Below are 19,724 nucleotides of genomic sequence, written 5' to 3' on the forward strand. Positions count from 1 at the left end.
ATTTTGAATCGATATTTCTTATGGGAAAAAAATTGAAACTTTTGATAGCAAGTGCGTACTTTATTTTGTCGCGTATTGTATCTATGCTGTAAAACAATCATTTTTAAAGGTTCAAATTTCAATTCAACATGTTTCAACTTTGCAGGCCAACTGTGATGGATGAATTTGATAAAACACTTAACCAAATCGAATAGCAGTTTTCACTCAACAAAATACAGTTTAATACTGTAGTCATCAAAATTAGAATGGATTGAAAGTTTCTGAAAACGATACAAAATGGGTGTCAGCCAATAATTATTTTTACCGGTAGTTGTGCGTTTTTTTTGAGGATTGCTCGTCAGTTCTAGTTTTTTTAGTACGTCAGTTTTTAGTTTTTTTTTAGTACGAGATGTTAGTTCAATTTTGAGTATAGGTGAAATGGATGACTTATTCGCCTGTTTCCGATTATTTCGAGTCTCAATGATGATTGTGATAACGAGAAGAAGATGACCGATGATCGTTTTTGCAACAAACTTAGGACTTTATTTTTTTCTTCCTCAAAACAAAATGGTTAGTTAGTCTTTCTTGTTTTTTATCCTTCTTTTTTTTTGTTTTGCTGCGTTCTCCCTCTGTTCGTTCACGAACGCAGCCATTGTGTTAGGTTTTTTTTTGTGTGTTTCTTTCTCTGTCGTGTATGGATTTTCGATTATAAGTTGATACATTTAAATTTGCACTAATTTCGATAAAACCGAAATCTACTTAAAGGTTGCCTTTGTTTTTCTTGGGTTAGTTTTGTTTCTTTGTTGTAAATTTTACTAGAGAGAGAGAATAATAATAGCTAGCAATAGAGAGATTAAAATGTAGAAAAACGAAACAATATCGAATCGGAAATCAGTTCTTCGTCTTTTTTAAACTTATTTGTTTGTTTTCCTTATTTGCCTTCCGATTAAATAACAGTGTTTTACATAGTATTATTTTAGCTACAGTTACCGTGTTTGGGGTGTTTTTCTTTTGTGGGTGAGTGTGTATGTGTGGGTGAAGAATCGGAAAGTTGAGTTCTCCGTACTCGGTTAGTGTGTTACAGTATTTTCGCTAGTATTTTTGTTTGTTTTGTATTTTGCTTACTCAGATGTTGGCCATCATTGAAAGAGATGTATAACTTTACAATAAAACGACTATTCTCGGTATCAAAAGAGAGACAAATAAAAATAAAGAAACAACAATAATAAGGATTAATCAGTTTATTAATCGTTCAATATAGTTTTTGTTTTTATGTATAATAGATTATAATGTTCAGTGAAACTTAAAACCTACCCGAATTTCGCTATTTTCTCTAGTTCTGTTTTTTTTTGTTTGTTTTGCATTTAACTTTTGCTTGTTTTTTGTTTTTATATTCAACAATAGCTCGTTCTGGGTTGCGTAAAAATTTACGCAAGAAACGCGCATACATTCTTCCACTGTAATATTTATACTTTCTGCTGTTCCTCTGCTGTATGCGCTTTTATCATTTTAATTTTCTTCTCTCGCTTTGTTTTTCATTTAATTAAATTAAATTATAATAGATTTCTTCTTGTTTTTCCTCACTTTGCTTGCCCGCTGACTTTGCAGCGCTTAAAATTATTGTGTTATATTTATGTATAGAATTTAGATAACTATCCTTACTAGTATCGTAATGACGAATTTTACTCCTTTGAATTTTTTGTTTGTTTATGATTAGCAAAAAAATTCAATATTATCTCTAACGTGTTACCAGCGTGTCTGTCCGCCTACTTGTCGTCTCTGTATCTGTTTCGGCAACTTTGCTACCGTGTTGCGTTCTGTTTCGCTTCATTTTTCTGCGCTCTCTCTCTTTCGGGTTGCTTTGTTTGTATCGTCTTCGGCGCAGAGAGATAGAGAACAGAGTTTTTTCTCCTGGGACCAAACTTTTGATCTCAGCAGGAGTGAACCGATAACTTTGTTTGTGTGTGTTGTTTTGTTTTGCATCTGCTGTTCTTGGTTGTTTTTTTCTCTCTTGTTTTAAATATAATTTTTATATTGTATATTATGTAATATATATATCATTTAAGGCAATTAATTCTTACATTCATGAAAAGAAAACGGGGACAAACGAGCAGCTTCGAACTCGTGGCAGTCGAATTTGCGGATGCGATCGTTTAATTTTTTTTTTATTAGTTTTCTTTTGTTGGTTTCTACGTTTTTATCATTCGGCAGTCAATGCCAGAGCTTTCAAAAGGGTTCGGAAATTTCTGTTGCTATTGCTGCTTCAATCGTATTGGTTTATCCAGTGCGTCCAAAACTGCTGGCTCATCCACCGTTCTAATATATATTCGATTTACGTTTCAACATTTGTGTATGTGTATTTGTGTTATAATTCTTCCTCTGTGTTTATGTTGTTGTTTTCCGTTTTTTGTTTGTTTACTTTACAGATTTCAGATTTCGTATGTTTTCGTTCGTGTGTGTGAGTGTGTGTTTGTTTCATTAATTTAAACATTCTTCTGCAATTGTTTTAGTTTATACTTTTGTATTTTCTGTTTGTTTGTTTTAAATATATATATAATTTTATCATTCTTTTATATATATAGAAGCACCCATACATTTATAAGTTCTCATTTTCCTAGCCGCAGTTGCCAATAAAAAAAAGGACTGCGGACTGTGTAACGTTCCTTGGTTTTCCTCGTTTCGGTTTCTCTTCGTGAACGGTTCCCAACTGAGCGATGAACTACTACATGCTCTCTCCTGTGATGGGCTGTGTGTCGACATTTTTGAGACAAACCACTTGGCCACACCTTTCGGCTTCCGGAGATCATTCCTTTGTTTATGTCTGTTTGTAGAAATGTTGTGAGAGTGTGTCAGAGTGTGTGTTTTCGTCTGTGTGCGTGCAGTCCGTATCAGATCTCTCTCCGAGAGTTACCGAGAGGCAGCAAAAGGTTGCCGAAGCTGTGTCTACACAAAGTCTTTCGGAACCGTAACTCTATAGACTACTAAACGAAGATTGTTTTTAAGAGACTTCAGTATTCATCGTTTCTGTTTTAATTTCCCTAGTTAGTAAATCAGTGCGCGCGCCTCTCTTCTGCTTCCTTCTCCGAACCTGCTGTTTCTGCTCTGCGTTTTATCCTTGCTTCAAATATGTAGCCGAATTGATCGAAAAACTTGCATCTTCTGGTTTCGCTCGTATGTATGTTTTACTCGTTTTATTTGGTACGATTTAATCCGGAAAAAATGTAGAAAAAGAACCTAACGCTATAATCAGTACGATTTTTTCTTTGTGTGTTATTATTTTTGTATTTCCTTACAATTTTCTATGGAGGGGTAGTTTTGTTTTCCTAATAATTATCAGTTTTCGGGTTTATTCTCATTTGTTGGGCCGACTTTCCGTGAGACGGAAAGCGGCTGAAGATTTTCGTACAATGTGCCAATTCGTCAGAGTGTTTGGAGAGAAAGAGATAGAGAGATTTTTACTTAGTTTTTTGTTAAATCCTGCATCCTATATTCTTCCACTAGTAACTTTTTCCTAAAAATTAATTTTTGATTCTCAGTAATATTAGTCTTTTGGGTAAAAACACTAACGTGTGTATGTATGCGTGCGTTTAAAGAGGGTTAAATCAACTGGACTCGTTCAACTCTGTCTGGAGGCTGTCAGCTTTTATCAAACCGGAAAAAAAATCAGCATCAGTTCCTAAACGAAGATGCTAAGCCTAATCGAAAAGGAACGCGTTCATCAATAGATAACTGGGTTATGTTCAAACTGGTCTGGTAAAACAAATTTAAAAAAAAAGTACATTAAATGTGTGGTTTTGGATCCAGATTTTTACGAGACCCTTATTGGCTAAACTTCCTAATATGATTCTCTTAAAAATCTGAACCAAATCTTAACGGGAACATTACTAACAGACATTTGTTTTTTCTCTTTTAAACTCGCCAATTGGGTGGTAAATTCTCCTATATCCACGACAAAAGTCACCTTATTTATGTTCGCGAGCGTTCGTAAAACTGGTTCAAGTCTTTAAATTTCCTCTCTTTTGTTTTCATTTCTCCTCTAGGGTTTGTTCTTGCTTATCTAATACTGTTTTTCCAAACGCTGGCTTTCATAATGTTTCCAATTTGAATTGTATGTTTTGTTCCAAAATTCATCCTAATTTGCTTACAAATTTCGAAACCTGTACAAAATAAACTTCAACATTTCCAGTACACAACATGTAATTTTAAACTAGTACGGGAGATGGAAAACCGAATAAAATTAAAAGAACATCGAACGAAAGAAAACCTCATCAGGTTTGTCTTATTTTTTACTTTTCCAACAAAAATGGAAAATTGTCCTACCTAAAAACTCAGAACTCATAATGATTCACAGAGTGTGTGTATAAGTGTTTGTTTGTTTGCGTATTTATCTTTTTTTGTATGTTTTTTTTGTGTATGTGTGTGAGAGAGATTCTAATTTTGCATTTTATATCATTTTCTCTTCAATCCGTCCCGCTGCAGTTAATACTCGCGTTTCTCCTAAATTTTTCCGTTCCTCATCTGCTTTGAAACCTCAAAAAACAAACCCTACGCTGCTCTCTTAAACGATTTTCCTATGTTTTCTCAGTTTTGACCTAATTAAATTTTCTGTTCTCTAGATAATTCGATATCAAAGTTCAACTTTTTACAAATATTTTGCTTCTAAGTCCCACCTCACTTCGTCGTGTTTATCTTCGGCTTTCCTCCCCGTCTACCTACGCTTGTGTGTGTGTGTTCAACAACGAACAACAACTACGAATTTGTACGTGTGCCGCGTTTGAAGAAAAAATAAATAAAATCAAAGTCAGAAGGAGCGCACATTTCCAGTGGATGAAACCGAAAGAGACGAAAAAAGGGATTCGATTTAAAACAGAAAAAAACGCTAATTCAAAATTAAAAAAAAAACAGAACATGAACAATCAACAGAAACAATAATTTACGTACCATTAAAAAAAATGATTACTATCCTTAAAAAAATGTACAGTCGATTTTCGTGTTAACGTGTGTGTGTTTGTATGTGTTTTCATCGGTTTTCTTTTCCATCTGTTGTTTTTGTTGTGTTGCTTAAAAACTAAACTTATCACGCTACAGTGTGTGTATCTGTGGGTGTGTATAAAGATTAACTACAAATTACATCATTCTTTTGTTTTCTTTTGATTTTTTTTATCAACTTTCGGTTTAAATTAAAAACTTCTTCAAAAAGACGACGACGACGACGACGATACGCGAAAACAGAAAAAAAATAGTAAAGTAAAGAGATATAAATTAAAACTTTAAAATAATATAACAATCATTAAATTCATTTACATCAACAACTACTATCGCGTGTGTTCGCTTTCGCGTGTGTGTTTTTTTCTTCTCTTTTGCTCTGTGTGTTTGTGTGTGAATGGGTGTGTGTGTGTTTTTTGCCTTGAAATAGCAACATTTCACTAACTTATTAAACTTACAAATAACATTTCGATCGAGCTTTGCGATTCGGGTTGAGCGAAGGCATGATTGCTTGCTAGCGATTGGGTGAAGGGCTTCAGTTGTGTGAAATTTACTTGAAATCGAAAATTTGGTCAGATTCGATCAAAAAGACGGTTCAAACAAAACGCTTTGGAATGTCGAACAGATTTCGACCATTTTTAAGACTGTCAAAATTTATCTTATATTCGAGCAGTTGCACTGAAAGTTTTCATGTTTTTTATTTTTTTGTAAAAAATATTCGAGTAGTTTTCAATTAAAAACATTTGGAAATAACTTAGGAAACTTGAAAAATGGTGTGAAAAATGAAAAATGAAATCCGATCTGAAGATCGAGCACATATTTTTACAAACTTTTGTTCATTTGTAGTCTTGTAGCAACTGTATCAGTGGTCTATTCTTGGGTCAAATTACACAAGAAATGAACCAACGAAATTAAATCAGATTAAAAAAAAAAACTGGCAACCCTATTTGTGTTTTAATAACTGTTGAACGGTTTAGAATCGCATTAAATTTGATCCAAATCCCATCAGTTTTGGACCAATCCTTATACCAGTTCTTATCAAACAGTTTGACTGACGGATTTTTTTTTTTAATTTTTGGTGTTATTTTCTTTATGCGATATTATTTGATTTCCCAAAATTAAAGGCCTGTTTAGTTATCTGGGTGCTCATTTTGTAAAACATTATTTTGAAAAGTAATCCACCATTTTACTGGGATTTTTCAATCAGAAATTGATTAAAATTTCATTATTCATTTCCTAGCAAATCAACCAGTTCTTTCTAGGCCTCTTTAAAAATAAGAACTTCACTGCTCATTAGTAAACGAAATTTAAACACAGTTTGAAAACAATTTGGAACTGCAAGCCCTTCGATCTAAAAAAAAATATTATCGGTTATCAAATAAACCATTTGTTAAGGCATTTTTAGTCCAATGAATTTGTATGTAAGTTTTTCAACCTATTTCTGATTATATATTATGATAAATTGTAGAAAATTGTTGCAGTTTTTTTAAATTGAATTTTAACAATATTTGAGCCAAAACCTTTCATCAATTTTGTTTGGATCATCCGAGCAAGTCCGGGAAAAACCGAAAAATTTGCCAAACTTAATTTGAACTAAAAATAATTGTTTTTTTTAGCAGTGAAATTGCCTAAAATTCTCTAATCAAAATTGCTCGAATTTAAATAATTTTATTGAGGTCAATTAGCTGAAGTTATAGCACTGAACACCAAGCAAATATGAGAAAATTGAAAGCATGAACATTTTCAGAGAACCGAATATTTCTGTACTTTTTCAGTCATATGACTGTTAAAAATTGAATTGCATAAAGTTTTAAATTGAGGCCCTCGGGATCAGAGGGGTGCAAGTGCCAAAATCATCATTTTTGAGTTAAGTATACCTATCGATTCTCCATGTTTCAATGTACATCTGGTGCAAAACTCTGATTTTTTATAATTTTTTTGAACACATTTTTGATTGAATAAAACTGCTCGAATTCGAAAAATATATGGAAAATCGAGCACCTTCACAACATTGAAGCGCGTTTTCTCGAAAATATCATTCAGGCACTTGCACCCCTCTGATCTTCCAAGCGCCTCAGTTCATAAAATATGTTTTCTGAATCTAATGTCGAAATTGTGTTTCATTAAGAGAAATTTTGGTTCAATAGTTTGCTAGACGTATACTGCTTGTGCTGATTTATTAAATTCTTTACAAAACTCTCTAATAACTGTAGGAGAAGGACCCTGAAGTTTTCGTTTATTTTCCACCGGCAAGAAGACAGTGACAAACTTCATAAGCAAACAAAATCGTCGCCCGGTACGATGCATATAAGTTATTCGCATCGTCTCGGGTTACGATTTTGTTTGTTTATGAAGAAAAAATGTGCCCTTGTGCCAGTGGATAATAAACGAAAAATGCTTTAAATTTATTTACAAAAAATTTTCTAAGGCTTTCAGAAAAAAAAAATTCTTTCGCCGTTTGCAACGTGATTTCAGTCTCAAAAACCATCACAATAGGTTGATTTTCACCATTCATCCAAGCGTTAGCGAAAAGTCATGCCTGCCCTACTCGAATCTGCTCGACCCTCAACTACACCGCTCGAAATGTGCCCGAACGATTCGTTGCCTAACAAACGATTAAAACTGTCAACAAAAAAACGCGCCTACAGCTATGCAACCGCACGCCCCATACAGTAGAAGGTTTATACTGCTATTCGTGTGAACATTTACCCTCGAAGCGTTTGTTGATGCGACTGTGACCACCTTCCACGTTTTTCCCCTGCCTACTCAACCGTCGATTGGGTGATAACTTCGCCGTCCTGCTGGATGATGATGATGAACGTGTTGCTATCGGTGACCTGTACCGTTGCCGGAGGAGGTGCCCTACGATGCTGGTCAGGTGCCGACAAACCCCGTAGATATTGCTCTGAATGCGTAGGTTGATTATGGGATTCGTGTTCTGGCTGATGATGTTGATTATAGCTGCTGCTGCTGCTGCTGCTTGTGGTGGCTGCTACTACTGGAGGCGAAACCGGAGGCACCGGAAGTTGTTGTGGATTTGAATCGTTGCACGGCTCCAGCGACGCTGGGGACACTGAGAGCTGGTGCTGCTGCGGATCCTGCGGACTATCCTGTTATGTCATCAGATCCTGCTGCGAGTCGATCGTGAAGAGCTCTTTGTATAACGCTGGGAACACGTACTGCGGGTGGTCTTGTTTGAACTTTTGTAACGCTTCCATGTGCATGATGGAGAGTTCACTGCGGGGAGAGAATCGAGATTTTAAAACCAAGATCTAATGGTGGGGGAAATAATCATAACCTACCGGAAGGTTGGGATCTTGTTCAGCAGGATTTCGAGCACCGTCACGTCGCCCTTGAGCGGGGCGTGGTTGGCTTCGATTTCCTGTCGTATGGCGGACATACTCATTTCGAACAATCGCTGGATTTCCGTGTTACCCCGGACTCCGTTTCTTTCTGTGGATCGAAAAGAATCAGAAAAGGTTATAAAGTCTCAGTATAACTAAAATTTGTCAAGTATAACAAGCCTGGAAAAATTTATGATGATTCTGCTCGAAGTCCCCATGAAGGAATCCAAACATCCAACTCTTGAGCAGCAACTACGATTTGACGAAACACTGAATGTATGACCTTGGTATTAGTGGTAATCTTGGTTAATCTTTTTTAAGACTTTTCATCTACGTGCACAAAGATTTTGAGTTGATTTTGGCTGCATCTTAAAGGTCCAGCTTTTTCAACGAAGGTTTCCTAATTAAAAAAGGTTTTCCTGAATTAAATTTCATTGCTACCTACTGCAGAACACACAAAAATTTTAAATCTGTACATGCATTCTCGGATTTTTTTTTAAATCCTGAAAAAACGGTATTTGATTTCCAGTTTTCCAATCCAAAAACAGGACAACATCCGGGACAAATCTAAGCAAATTCCAAGTATTTTTCGGAAAAAAGCTAAGAAAAACTTTAAAAAATCGCTTCAAATTTAAACTTTCTATCGACACCCATAAATAGTTTGAATTCATACAGAAAGTTTCAAATTTTTTTTGATGTTTTGATTTTCCGGGACAAATTTGGGCAGTACTCCAGAAAAACCGGCCAACCAGGCCATTTTTGTCTTTTTACTGAATATCTGGGCAGGCACTCCGCTCGGGATAATATTCTTCGAATCACAATAAATTTTGCCAATTTTCACAAATTTCGAAAGGAAACCCTCACGAATCTCGTGCGATTTCAAAATTCCTGAATTATGAGGTAAAATTCCTACGTGTGCACAGTAACTCGATCAATCGTGGAGCTCATCTGTCATTGCGCTCATTTTGTCGTGTATCGTGTACTGCAGTGATCATTTTCGTAAGTCAGTAGTGAAAGTATTAAGAAGGGGAGAATGAGGATACTTGATCCCTGGGGATACTTGATTCCTTAGCTATATCTCGAAACTGGAATGTCTTACAAAGATCAAATGTTCTAGAAAAATGTGCCAAAATGAGCAAAATAACAATGCTTGTAGTTAAAATTTTTTTAACAAAATAATTGTTTGAGTAATTGAACTTTGTTTGAAAAATTTCACAAAATGTAACTTGAAGATCTTTTTTCATCATTTTAAAATGTTTCTTACATGGGAAAATTATGAAAAAAATATTTTTACCAATGTATCAATCGTTCAAGCGTAAAATGAACTTCATAATGCCATATTTTCAAAGTAATGGAAAACTCTCAACATTTTTCAGAAAAAAGTTTTCTAAAATGTTGATTATGGGTACAATTGATCCCCTAGAGTTGGGTACAATTGATCCCCCTTCCAAATGGCATATTCTTCTTCTGAATTGATCGTTAAGACTGCTGATTACGAAATTACTAATATTTATCCAAAAACTAATATTTATCAAACAACTAGCTGACCCGGTTTGCTTTGCTACACCTTCCAAAAACAAATGTAATGTATAAAATAATTCAAATTTAGATTTTTGTAAGCATTTTTAAAATCAAATCTCATCGTAGTTCAGAACCAAAAACTTTGAAATGAGAGCTGCAGCTGGAGTTCCGAATTGCAGTTCAAATATGGTATATATTATTTACTGAACTTGATCTCTAAACTTGTTTTTCAAGATCTGAAATTTGTACTCTGTTTTAATTCTTCATAATGATTTAAATAACGTCAAAATTAATTGATTTTCCACCTTTTTTCTCAAGTGGGGAGTTACGAACTTCCATAAAACATTTGTCACATCTATTTTTGAGTAATGCCAAATATCCGTACGCAAAAAACCCTCTTTTAAAATATGGTCCTTCTTTGAAAAGCTTTTTATCTTAAACTTACATGGGAGCTCCCCCATCTTTTACAATTTTGTTCCCCACTGCTTGAAGAAGGTAGGCTCGAGTCTACATACATTTCTAATTGAAAGAAAAAGATTCGCATATTGGAATTTATTCCATATTGTACTTTATGGAGATAGAATTTTGAAAACCGATCAATAACCTGAATCGGGACAGTTTTTTGAGTATATTCCTAATATTCTGTATTATGAGCACTTCCAGTTCCTGATTAGCTTAAGATGGTAAATTTTTTGAAGTTGAAAAATAAGCTATAGAAATTTAAAAAAAAAACGATGAGAAGGATTTTTAATAACCATTTCCAAACAGCTTTTTTCACCATCCTCGCCCTTCGAAGCTGTTTGCATATCTATCCTTTTTGCGCCAAAATTATGTTTAAACAATGTTTCGCCATATGCCAAACTCGTGGACATGAGATATTAAAGCTTGAAGTTTTTCCAAACAGCACTTATCACGGTATGAAAATTATCGATTTTAAACAGTGCAAATTTTTTTTAACAAATTTATTAACGCAAAAAATAGAAATATTTAAAAAAATATCAGTTGCACCACTAAATAAATTTTTAGCGTTTTTTATTTTCTCTTTAAAAGTCAAATATTCAAAAACGTTGGCAAAAACAAATTTCTAAGTTAACATTTGTCCCGTTTATTGGGGCAAGTGTAAATGCAAAGCTTATTTTCAGATGCGTCAGAGTAACGGCTTTAAAATGGATTAAATACGTATTTCTGTTTGTTACTCCACTTTTAACGAATGCTATTCAAAGCATATGACCTTCATTTACAAAGACATTTTAGAATTTTAAATATCTGCTTCAGTTTCAACATTCGGAATACCCCTTCTGGTCTTTCCAACATATTGAATCATTTTGAAGATGATTATCTTAAAAGTTCGACGTTTGCAAGGACAGGAGCGAATATTGTTTTTAACACTTAGAGGGTATACTAAAAATTTCTCATAAAATTTTTGCTTCCAGTTGAATATCAGTTCTAAAGTCTCCGAGTTCCAGATTATGGCAAAAAAAAATTATATGTTTTATTCGATCGGCAAAATGTCAATCTGGGTCACATCTAGGCGTCATTCATAACCATGTGCTGTACAAATGAGCTAGGAATCAAGTGGAAAAAAAATCACATCAAGGCTTCTTATCGCCACCACTTGCATTGAAAATATGCTTGGTTGAGAAATACGCGCCAAAATATTCTCACTGATCAGTATGCTATGTCATGGTTACTATCCTATCACGACGTTGGCTCGCGACGCCTCGACCTTGGAGACGAAAAACAAAACGCCCAAACGAAAAAAAACTCGAGAAAATGGATGTCATGACTTTAATTTGTTTCGAAAAACTACAAATTTTGTATGGAAGCCCTCCCTCCCTTAAGTCGGAGCGGTTTGTAACTATTATAGAAACCATCCCCGGCTCCAAAAACCCTCAGATGCCAAGTTTCACGATGATCGGTTCAGTAGTTTCCGAGTCTATAGGGAACAGACAGACAGACAAACATTCATTTTTATATATATAGATTGTCTGAAGAAAAGAGCAAAAATAATTAATTTTCTCTTAATTATAAAAAATAGCGCCTTTAAGTATGCAATGTTATTAGCATTGAGATAAAGTTGAAGAATTTTCTTCTTATGTCTGCTATAAATTGTGAAATGAGAACAAACATGACCAAAATAGTCAGTTAACATTCTATCTTGGGGTTTTGTTTGATTTTTGACAAGGATTAAGGCTTCCTGAATAAAAGATCAAGTCTCCTTCAATAGGTGATCAAGTCTCCCCTAACATCAGAAAAATCGCAATCTTTTTACTCCTACGAAAATGCTTCTAGTTCATCTAAGGGTTCAAGTATCGTTCTAATTTTTGGAGCATAGAAACTTGAAGTGACAAGCTGTCAGAAAATGTCAAAGACGGCGAGTTGCTAAATTTTTCCAAAAAGATATGGTGAAAATAAGAAAAGGGGATCAAGTATCCCCACTCTCCCCTATTGATGATGTCAATCGTCTTTCAACGATCAGTCGGCGCTGTGTAAACTCAAATTTAAGAAATTCGTGCAAACCGGAAGGCTCCGGTCTAGTGTGTCCATCTTTTTTCCGGTTCCCGGGAAAAATTGAAAAAAAAGATGTTTTAACCCTTTACGAAAGCAAATGAAATCAATTAAAGCATGGATCACTACAAATCTGGACGCATTAAATAGGGTCTATCTCGGAGCTATGTAAACAAAATAAAAATGTTTTGTGCTCAAATTGTAGGGTTTTTATTGCACTTTCAAGGAAAAATAATAAAAAAAATTATTCCGATGTTGTTTTGATGAAATTTCGTACTTTTTGTCGAGAACCACTCATCTAAGTTTGGACACCCTATTCACTGACCTCAGCGGCCATTTTGTTCCACAATCTCTTCATCTCTGTTGCATCCCGAGTCGTCCTACCATTCTTCTTCATCTTCTTATTAACAATTGCTCAAATTTTTTCGATAGGGCGGAATTGAGGGCAGTTGGGTGGGTTGACGTCCTTTTCGACAAAATCCATCAGTTGGCCCGATACCACTGTAGTACCTCTTCGCTGTAGTGGCAGCTAGCTAAATCTAGCAAAACTTTTCTGGTTCTTTGTGAGATCTAACAAAAGGAAAAAAAAACATTTTTCAGGCACTCCTCCTTGTACATTTCGGAGTCCATGGTCTTGTTTTTCACAAAAAACCGGGGTTTTTCGGCCGCAGCTCCAAATATCTTGCCAGATCAAACACTTTTCTGCAAAGTTATTAGCAAAAACGAATTTGAACTTGACCTCACTCCGACCAGTGGTATTGTAAAATTTTTGGTCAGGAAGCCTCCTCAAATCAGATTTCGCGATTTTTGAACCAGACCACATCGGGATTTAAACGTGGGTGTCCAAATTAATTTTCGTCTCGCGGCTTCTATCACGTGTAACTTTTTGGAACAAAACGAATCGTAATAAAATTTTCAGCACTGATAGAGGAAACATTTCCGAACAAAGTACTGTCAAAAAATTCCAGATCCGACAACTAGGAGCGCTATGGTATAATAAACAGTGCGTCCAGATTTCTGATGATCCATGCTTTATATGTATGTTTATGGTAAATTTATTTTTCAATATACTTCTAATGGATTTTTCCCTTTAAAAAGTTTATTTAAAAATAGTATTTCTACTGAACAAATTTTAACTTCTTTCATAATACATGCTGTAACCGGTTAAACCAATATTGGTTAGATACAAGCTCTTCATTCGAAAAAGTGCAGTAAGTTAATAAGTGTACTTACAAAAATAAGGATCCATAAAATCAAAGTGTATGAGTAAATCAATCTACAAAACTGACTGCTTTCTACTGCAATTAATTGACAAAATTGAGAAAGATTTATCAATAACGATAGAAGTTTGATGGATAAACTTTAAGTCATCTATTAAATATCGTAAATTCTCAAGTATCTGCCCATTTGTTATAAATATTGTAATTTTTGGCTGAAAATTTTGACCGAATTGAAAATACTAAACGATGAGAATTGCAAAACGGACCGTCCCAATTCTTCAAAGTATGTTTGTTATTTGAAATAATTTGTCGTTTTTCACTTTTAATGCTATGTTTTCGGACGAACTAAAAGCTTTACCATATATCAAAGTAGAACAATATTTTTTTTTGCTGAATCAGACTCATTTTTTCAATAGAGGTCGTGTAAATATCTGAAAAGAAGATTTACTTAGCAAATATGTATGAATTTTGGTCTTCTTATGTACGCGTATGTGAAACATACGGTTTAAAATTCACAATGGTTAGTCATCTTCTCCTTAACAAAGAAGATAAGATAATGGCAATGGCCAATGATGGAATTTAAAAATAGTCCAACACAACATTTCCGAAAACATTTTTTTTTAAGTTTCTGTCAATCACTGTATATCTCACTGCTGTCTCGAATTGTCGATGATCGATCAAGCACCTGAGCACTCCTAGAAATCTCATCTCGGATTACAGGAGCAATGAAACATCACGAGTTTCGGTAGGATTTCTACTCAAGTTACGTTTGAATTTAAGTAATTAATATCCCGAGTGGAAAAAATGATGGATATCTAAGGACAGTTTACAGGGAGCATAACTTCAATTGGTCACCATCTAGTATTCAACCTACCTGCTTGTGGACAAAAAAGATATGTAACTGTTTTTTAACTTCAACGTATGTTTTGATGAGCCTTTTCATATGTGGCACTGTATCGAAGCTTAAAGGTCATATGACTATCCAAAATAACGCTAAAATCCATTATTTGATAATCACGATTAAAAGTTTGATTTTTCTTTCGTCCGTGTTAAAATACAATAGTTACAAAACACTTAAGACCAGCTCAGGTTTAAAACAGTATCACGGAATCGTATGACGATCGATAGAACTGTTCATGATCAGAATTTGTTGTTTCTATGTTTTATTTGAATAGATAACTGCATTTTAAGGTTTTTAAGAGATTCTCTTTAGCACTAAGGAATTCAGCACTTGAGCTACAATGCTCCATCAAACTGCTTAATTTCTTCATGAACATGACGTGACATAATAAAACACAGATTCTAGGCTGGATTTGAGTTAATAATCAGGCTTCTTATTCAAAAATATTAATTTTTCTAATCAGTCAAACACAGTTTTTAAGTATGAGGTCGTGGATGGCTATCTTGTTATTAAACGGATTTGAGACCAATTTTCGACCGTAAAACGGGGTAACATTGATCATCGGGATTAATTTGATCAACATGAAATTTTTCCACATAATCATCAATGACTAAGTTTAAAATTAATATATTTTGATATTTTTATCTACGTTTAAAAACCTACATGTTGAGTTTCAAATTGAGAAAAACTTGTTTTGTTTTTGAAAATTCAAAATATAAGTAAGAAACCCTTTCAAATGGTAAAGTTTGAAGGAAAAAATTAAAGAGGAACAATGCGAGGGCCTAGAGAATTGAATGGAGGCAAAATTTCTTTTTTTTTGTAGTTGAAATTTTATAAAAAATGTTAAAAAATTGAGCCCCTTAATTTATGCAGCATACATTGTCCATCTTTAGATTTTAATTGTTGTTCGACCTTAACACATTAAGGACCGCGAAGTTAGTTTTTTTTCGGCCACGAAGAAATCTAAACCAAGAGACACCGAAATTCAGCATTGTATATCTCAGAATTCACTGGACCTAAAATTACAAATTTAGTATTTTTGAGCCACCGAAAGTGTTGTGTTCAATTTTGTAGAGTTTCATGATTATTTTTATATCATGTATCCTGTATGATCAAGAAAACTCGTTAAAACCGTTAAAATAGAGGCTGATCAATGTTACTCCAAAGCATAAATTCTAAACAAAGCCGAAATCGATTTTTAAATCGAATTTTAAGCAGTCTAATAAATTTCAGCAACTAGGTTTTACGTGCATAGAAGTCCAGTACTGGTTTTAAAAATATGAAGCATGCTACATTCCCCTTAGTAGAAAAAATATTCGAGAAATATTGAAAAAAGTTATCAATCTTACCCCGTTTTACGGTATTCGGGAATAGTTATGGTATGGTGGATGATTTTGGTTAAGAAATAAGTACTTCGGGCCGCGTGGACGCCTTCGAACTTCTAAGATCACTTAATCAAATAATTAAATAAATGATTTGTTATGGGATTGGAAGTGCAGAATAGCAGAAACTTTGGGAGTGGTAAATTCTTGGGCTGGTGAGATTTTGCAAATCCAGAAAAACTTTCTTCACCGTGAACTCCAGAAAAATTGTGTTGGAAAAATACCCTGAAATGATGAATACGAGACCAAATCTACCCGGAAAATCAATATAGAGGAAAAATTTGGTTTTAACTGCAAAATGGTGCTGCCATCTACGACTTGAAATTGGAAAAAGAGTGGTATACTGAAAATAAAATCAAAGTGTTGAATTCAAACCCTTTTTTTATTCCAAATTAATCCAAAACGTTTGTTTCTTCATTTACCGTCATGTTCTTCATTTGAGCTGTTTTGATAAAGTTGTAGCTCAAGTGTTAAATTACTTAATGCTAGAGGAAAATCTCTTTAAAAACCCCTAGAGACCTTTGCAATACTAGAAAACGACTTGAAATACAGTTTAATATTCAAATAGGTCGTAGAAGCAATATAGTTAACTTTTTCACAGAAAATTTTAAGAAATAAAATCGATATTTGTAGAAAAACATAAGTGGTACATATATACATTTCTTATTCCGCACTTTTTTTTTTATATATTTTTGGCCCTTAACATCAATTGCTCCATCCAAAAAAGTCAACTGATGTTCGATTTATCTGTTGAAATATTTAAAACTAATTGTAGAAGATAATTTCGAGTTTCTATCATTCATATTCTAACAAGCAAAACACATAGTGGTACTATTCTTGTTTCGCTCACTGTATTAGTAGACTGAGTCCAGTTGGGGTCATTAAGATTTGGTTCATGGTTTTTTTGCAGAATTTTTTTAGCAACGTTTGCATGAGTAAATTTTGTATGGGAAAATTGAATCTTTTGTACTGGAAAATCAACATAATTTTTGTGTTTTCTGTGGAACCGAGCCTGCTGACTGTTTTGTGCCAATTTATAAATTCTCTAAAGGAAATTCACCGCTTAACAACTTTGTCTAAGACCGTGACTCCGCATCTCTTTAGACAAATAAGTTATTAGGTGTTGAATGAGGGCATGCCTTTTGGTATGCCCCCATTCAGAAGACTTAAACGCTATCCTCTGAGCCACAGTCGGCGTCATCTGGTATCCTAACAAGCTTTATTTGCTGTTTATTTTGCCCTGAACTATCATCGCACAGGAAACGCAAAAACAAGGGAAAACAACAGTATGGCGAACTCATATAACCAACACTACGTAATCAGTTTCGACTTTACTAAGTTTCGAAAAAAATTGAAACAGTATTTTAAGTCATCAAACGCACAAAATCGGTGATTTTTTGTAATGTACACGTAATTTGGCATAGTTCGTTTTCCCGGCAGATATTCTTAATTTGAGAACTCGTTTCGAACATTTTTCTCCGTAACACTTAACCAAGACGATTTGATAGGTATTATGCAATAACAAGACTCGATGTTGGACGAGGGATTCGGAATTGTATGTTGAAATGTTTTCAATCAAGATGTTCACTAGTTTTACTTGGCTCAAGAGGGAAGATTATCAATCAACACGCAAACTCATACGTACCAGGCCACAGGAGCACCAGACTTTGGTACAGCGCTAGTTCCGTTTCCGTGAGCTTCAGCTCCGCGATACTCTTGGCCGTCTCGAATATACACGCGACCAGCTTCATCTCGAACGAATCCGAGGTGTAGAACATTTCCTGCGGCAGCATAATGTCCCCGTAGAGCACCGCATTGGTGGAGAGATCCATCAGTCGAGACATGCGCACGATTGCCAACTCGAACGAGCCGGTCTTGAGCAGGAGAATCTGGATTTTGAAGGAAGGATGAAACGTTGTAATCGTGGTTCAAAGTTTATGAAGTAAACCTCTTAGGGCTAACGTATACTTACCTGATCGTCTTGACTTAACCGCATGAAGCCCGGTATCAGCTTGGCAAATTCGATAATCTGCTGAATCATGGCGGTCAGCTTCTCTGCACAGTCGAGCCAAAGCTCCTCTTGGCTCATGTTTTTGTAATACAGAATGCGGGAGACGTCCTGAAATTTTGGAAAGAAACCGTTGAAGCGTTTGTTTCCTTTTAAGCGTTTGTTACGTATGGTTACCTGTGGCTTCCGGAACATTTCATGCACAATGTCCAGCTTGTGGTTGGTATTTGCATGCGCTTCCGCCAAGGTTTTGATCAACACGTCGTTGATATCACCTTCCGCTGTAATTAAAATAGAAAATAATTATTTAGCTGATTGTTCACACTTGAAAAAGGGACGCACTCCAGAGTAATCTAACTAAGCGTTCAAATTAGTACCGACCACAGCCAAAGAGAACATAAATAAGAAACATAAATTTCACTAGAACTAAAGGGTAACAAACATCGATGAGTAAGAAGATCAACAACAACACTGAGGAGATAAGGGCAGTGGCCCCGCTGGAAAAAGGGGGGCCCCCGCGCTAGATTTACCCCATTTGGTGTGCGAATCGCAGGAACTATCGTCCTCACCGCCAAAGGAAACCGGTGTGTTCTGGCTGACGATCGGTTGCTGTTGTGGTTGTTGGGGTGCCACCGATTGCGGTGCAGCTGGGTGCGTATGTGGATGCGCAACCGGAACCGGTTGGCCCGGATCTACCCCGGCATGGCCACCGCCGACATTACTGCCAACCGTCGACACCGGGTTCTGCTGGCAGCAGTCGCTTCGCCTTAGGTTGTTACCTGTTACTTCTGATGGTCCCGCCGAGGTGATTTCCCGAGGTGGTCCAAAGGGTGGTTGGATTTTTTTTGCGAGTGTATGTGGGTGGGTGGATTATGTTGGGCCCCCGCCACGTGAACCAATGATTGATTGGGTTGGTGATGGTGGTTAGCATAATACGAAATATATAAAATTTCAAACAAGGGGTGCGGGTTGGTTAGTGGTTGATTAATTGGATTACTATGTGCAGATAGAGGGACCACGTGACTGGATATAAGCATATCTACCTATAAGTATTCGAATGATATGTGGCAGATTCGTAGTGTTTTTATTAAATCTTTTTGTAACCCTTTCGTGACGAAGCCTACTTTTTCGAACAAAAAGTTTAAGCGTGGAGCATTGGCTCGGCATTGAAGAAAGCTTCAAACTGAATCCTATATCTAATAATAAGTTTTTATAATTTCAATCAGAACAACTGAAAATCCGAAAAAAGTCATTACATCTTTTTCCACACACGTTGTGCATTCCAACACAAGTGGCTTCATAATTTTCTGGATGAAAGTAATACCTACTCAGACTCGTTTTTGTAGTTCTATGTTCTGTCATTATATTAAAGTTTAATAAATTTTCACCTTAAATTTTCAATTAGTTCTATGATTTAAGATTCCTATCTTGGTTTTAATTTAACTTCACATTGCGCATATGTATGTACCAATATTCTGTAACGAAAAAAAATCTCCAAAAAAAAAATCTGGTATGAAATCGGAATGTTTTGTAAAAAATCCGGAAAATTTCCTCAAAAATCGGTATGTGTGGCATCACTGGATACATTCCATGTACATGGGCGACGGGCGCTCGCTATCCCGGTGTACGATTTCTCGTGTGTTAAACGGAGAGAGCAATAGCCTTCACTCTAATTTCACTCTGATTAGCTGTCATTCTTATGGAAATCTGTGTAAGAGTGAAAAGCAGGCTTTTTTCTTTTTAGCAGGCCCAAGCCCTATTTCGCACTAGTCATTTGCTCACTATTGATCTCTCTGTTGCTTCTCTATCATTGCGTCGGGCTTGCCTCTGTTTACGGCAGGGGTGCCAGGTGTTGTTGTCAAAAATCAGGACACC

The 19,724-nt window shown here is 35.4% G+C and overlaps 1 protein-coding gene across 12 annotated transcripts in view; it reads right to left on the minus strand.

The window, feature by feature from the left end:
• Positions 1-1,205: 1,205 nt before the first annotated feature.
• The window catches only part of LOC129749663 (probable nuclear hormone receptor HR3), a 554,515-nt gene continuing 535,996 nt past the window's right edge, over positions 1,206-19,724 (minus strand). For 8 of the 12 annotated variants that reach the window (XM_055744698.1, XM_055744701.1, XM_055744699.1 and 5 more), the window contains 6 exons: positions 18,380-18,637; positions 18,027-18,130; positions 17,814-17,960; positions 17,487-17,730; positions 8,268-8,418; positions 1,206-8,202 (listed from right to left, as the gene is read on the minus strand). In XM_055744698.1, coding sequence (XP_055600673.1) covers positions 8,079-8,202; positions 8,268-8,418; positions 17,487-17,730; positions 17,814-17,960; positions 18,027-18,130; positions 18,380-18,637 — 1,028 coding nt within the window. In that variant the 3' untranslated portion in view covers positions 1,206-8,078. The remainder of the gene's footprint in view (positions 8,203-8,267; positions 8,419-17,486; positions 17,731-17,813; positions 17,961-18,026; positions 18,131-18,379; positions 18,638-19,724) is intronic. The other 4 variants (XM_055744696.1, XM_055744695.1, XM_055744692.1 and 1 more) reach the window with 3 other exon arrangements.

The sequence above is a fragment of the Uranotaenia lowii genome, chromosome 2 (assembly GCF_029784155.1).
Source record: "Uranotaenia lowii strain MFRU-FL chromosome 2, ASM2978415v1, whole genome shotgun sequence".
NCBI lineage: Eukaryota > Metazoa > Arthropoda > Insecta > Diptera > Culicidae > Uranotaenia > Uranotaenia lowii.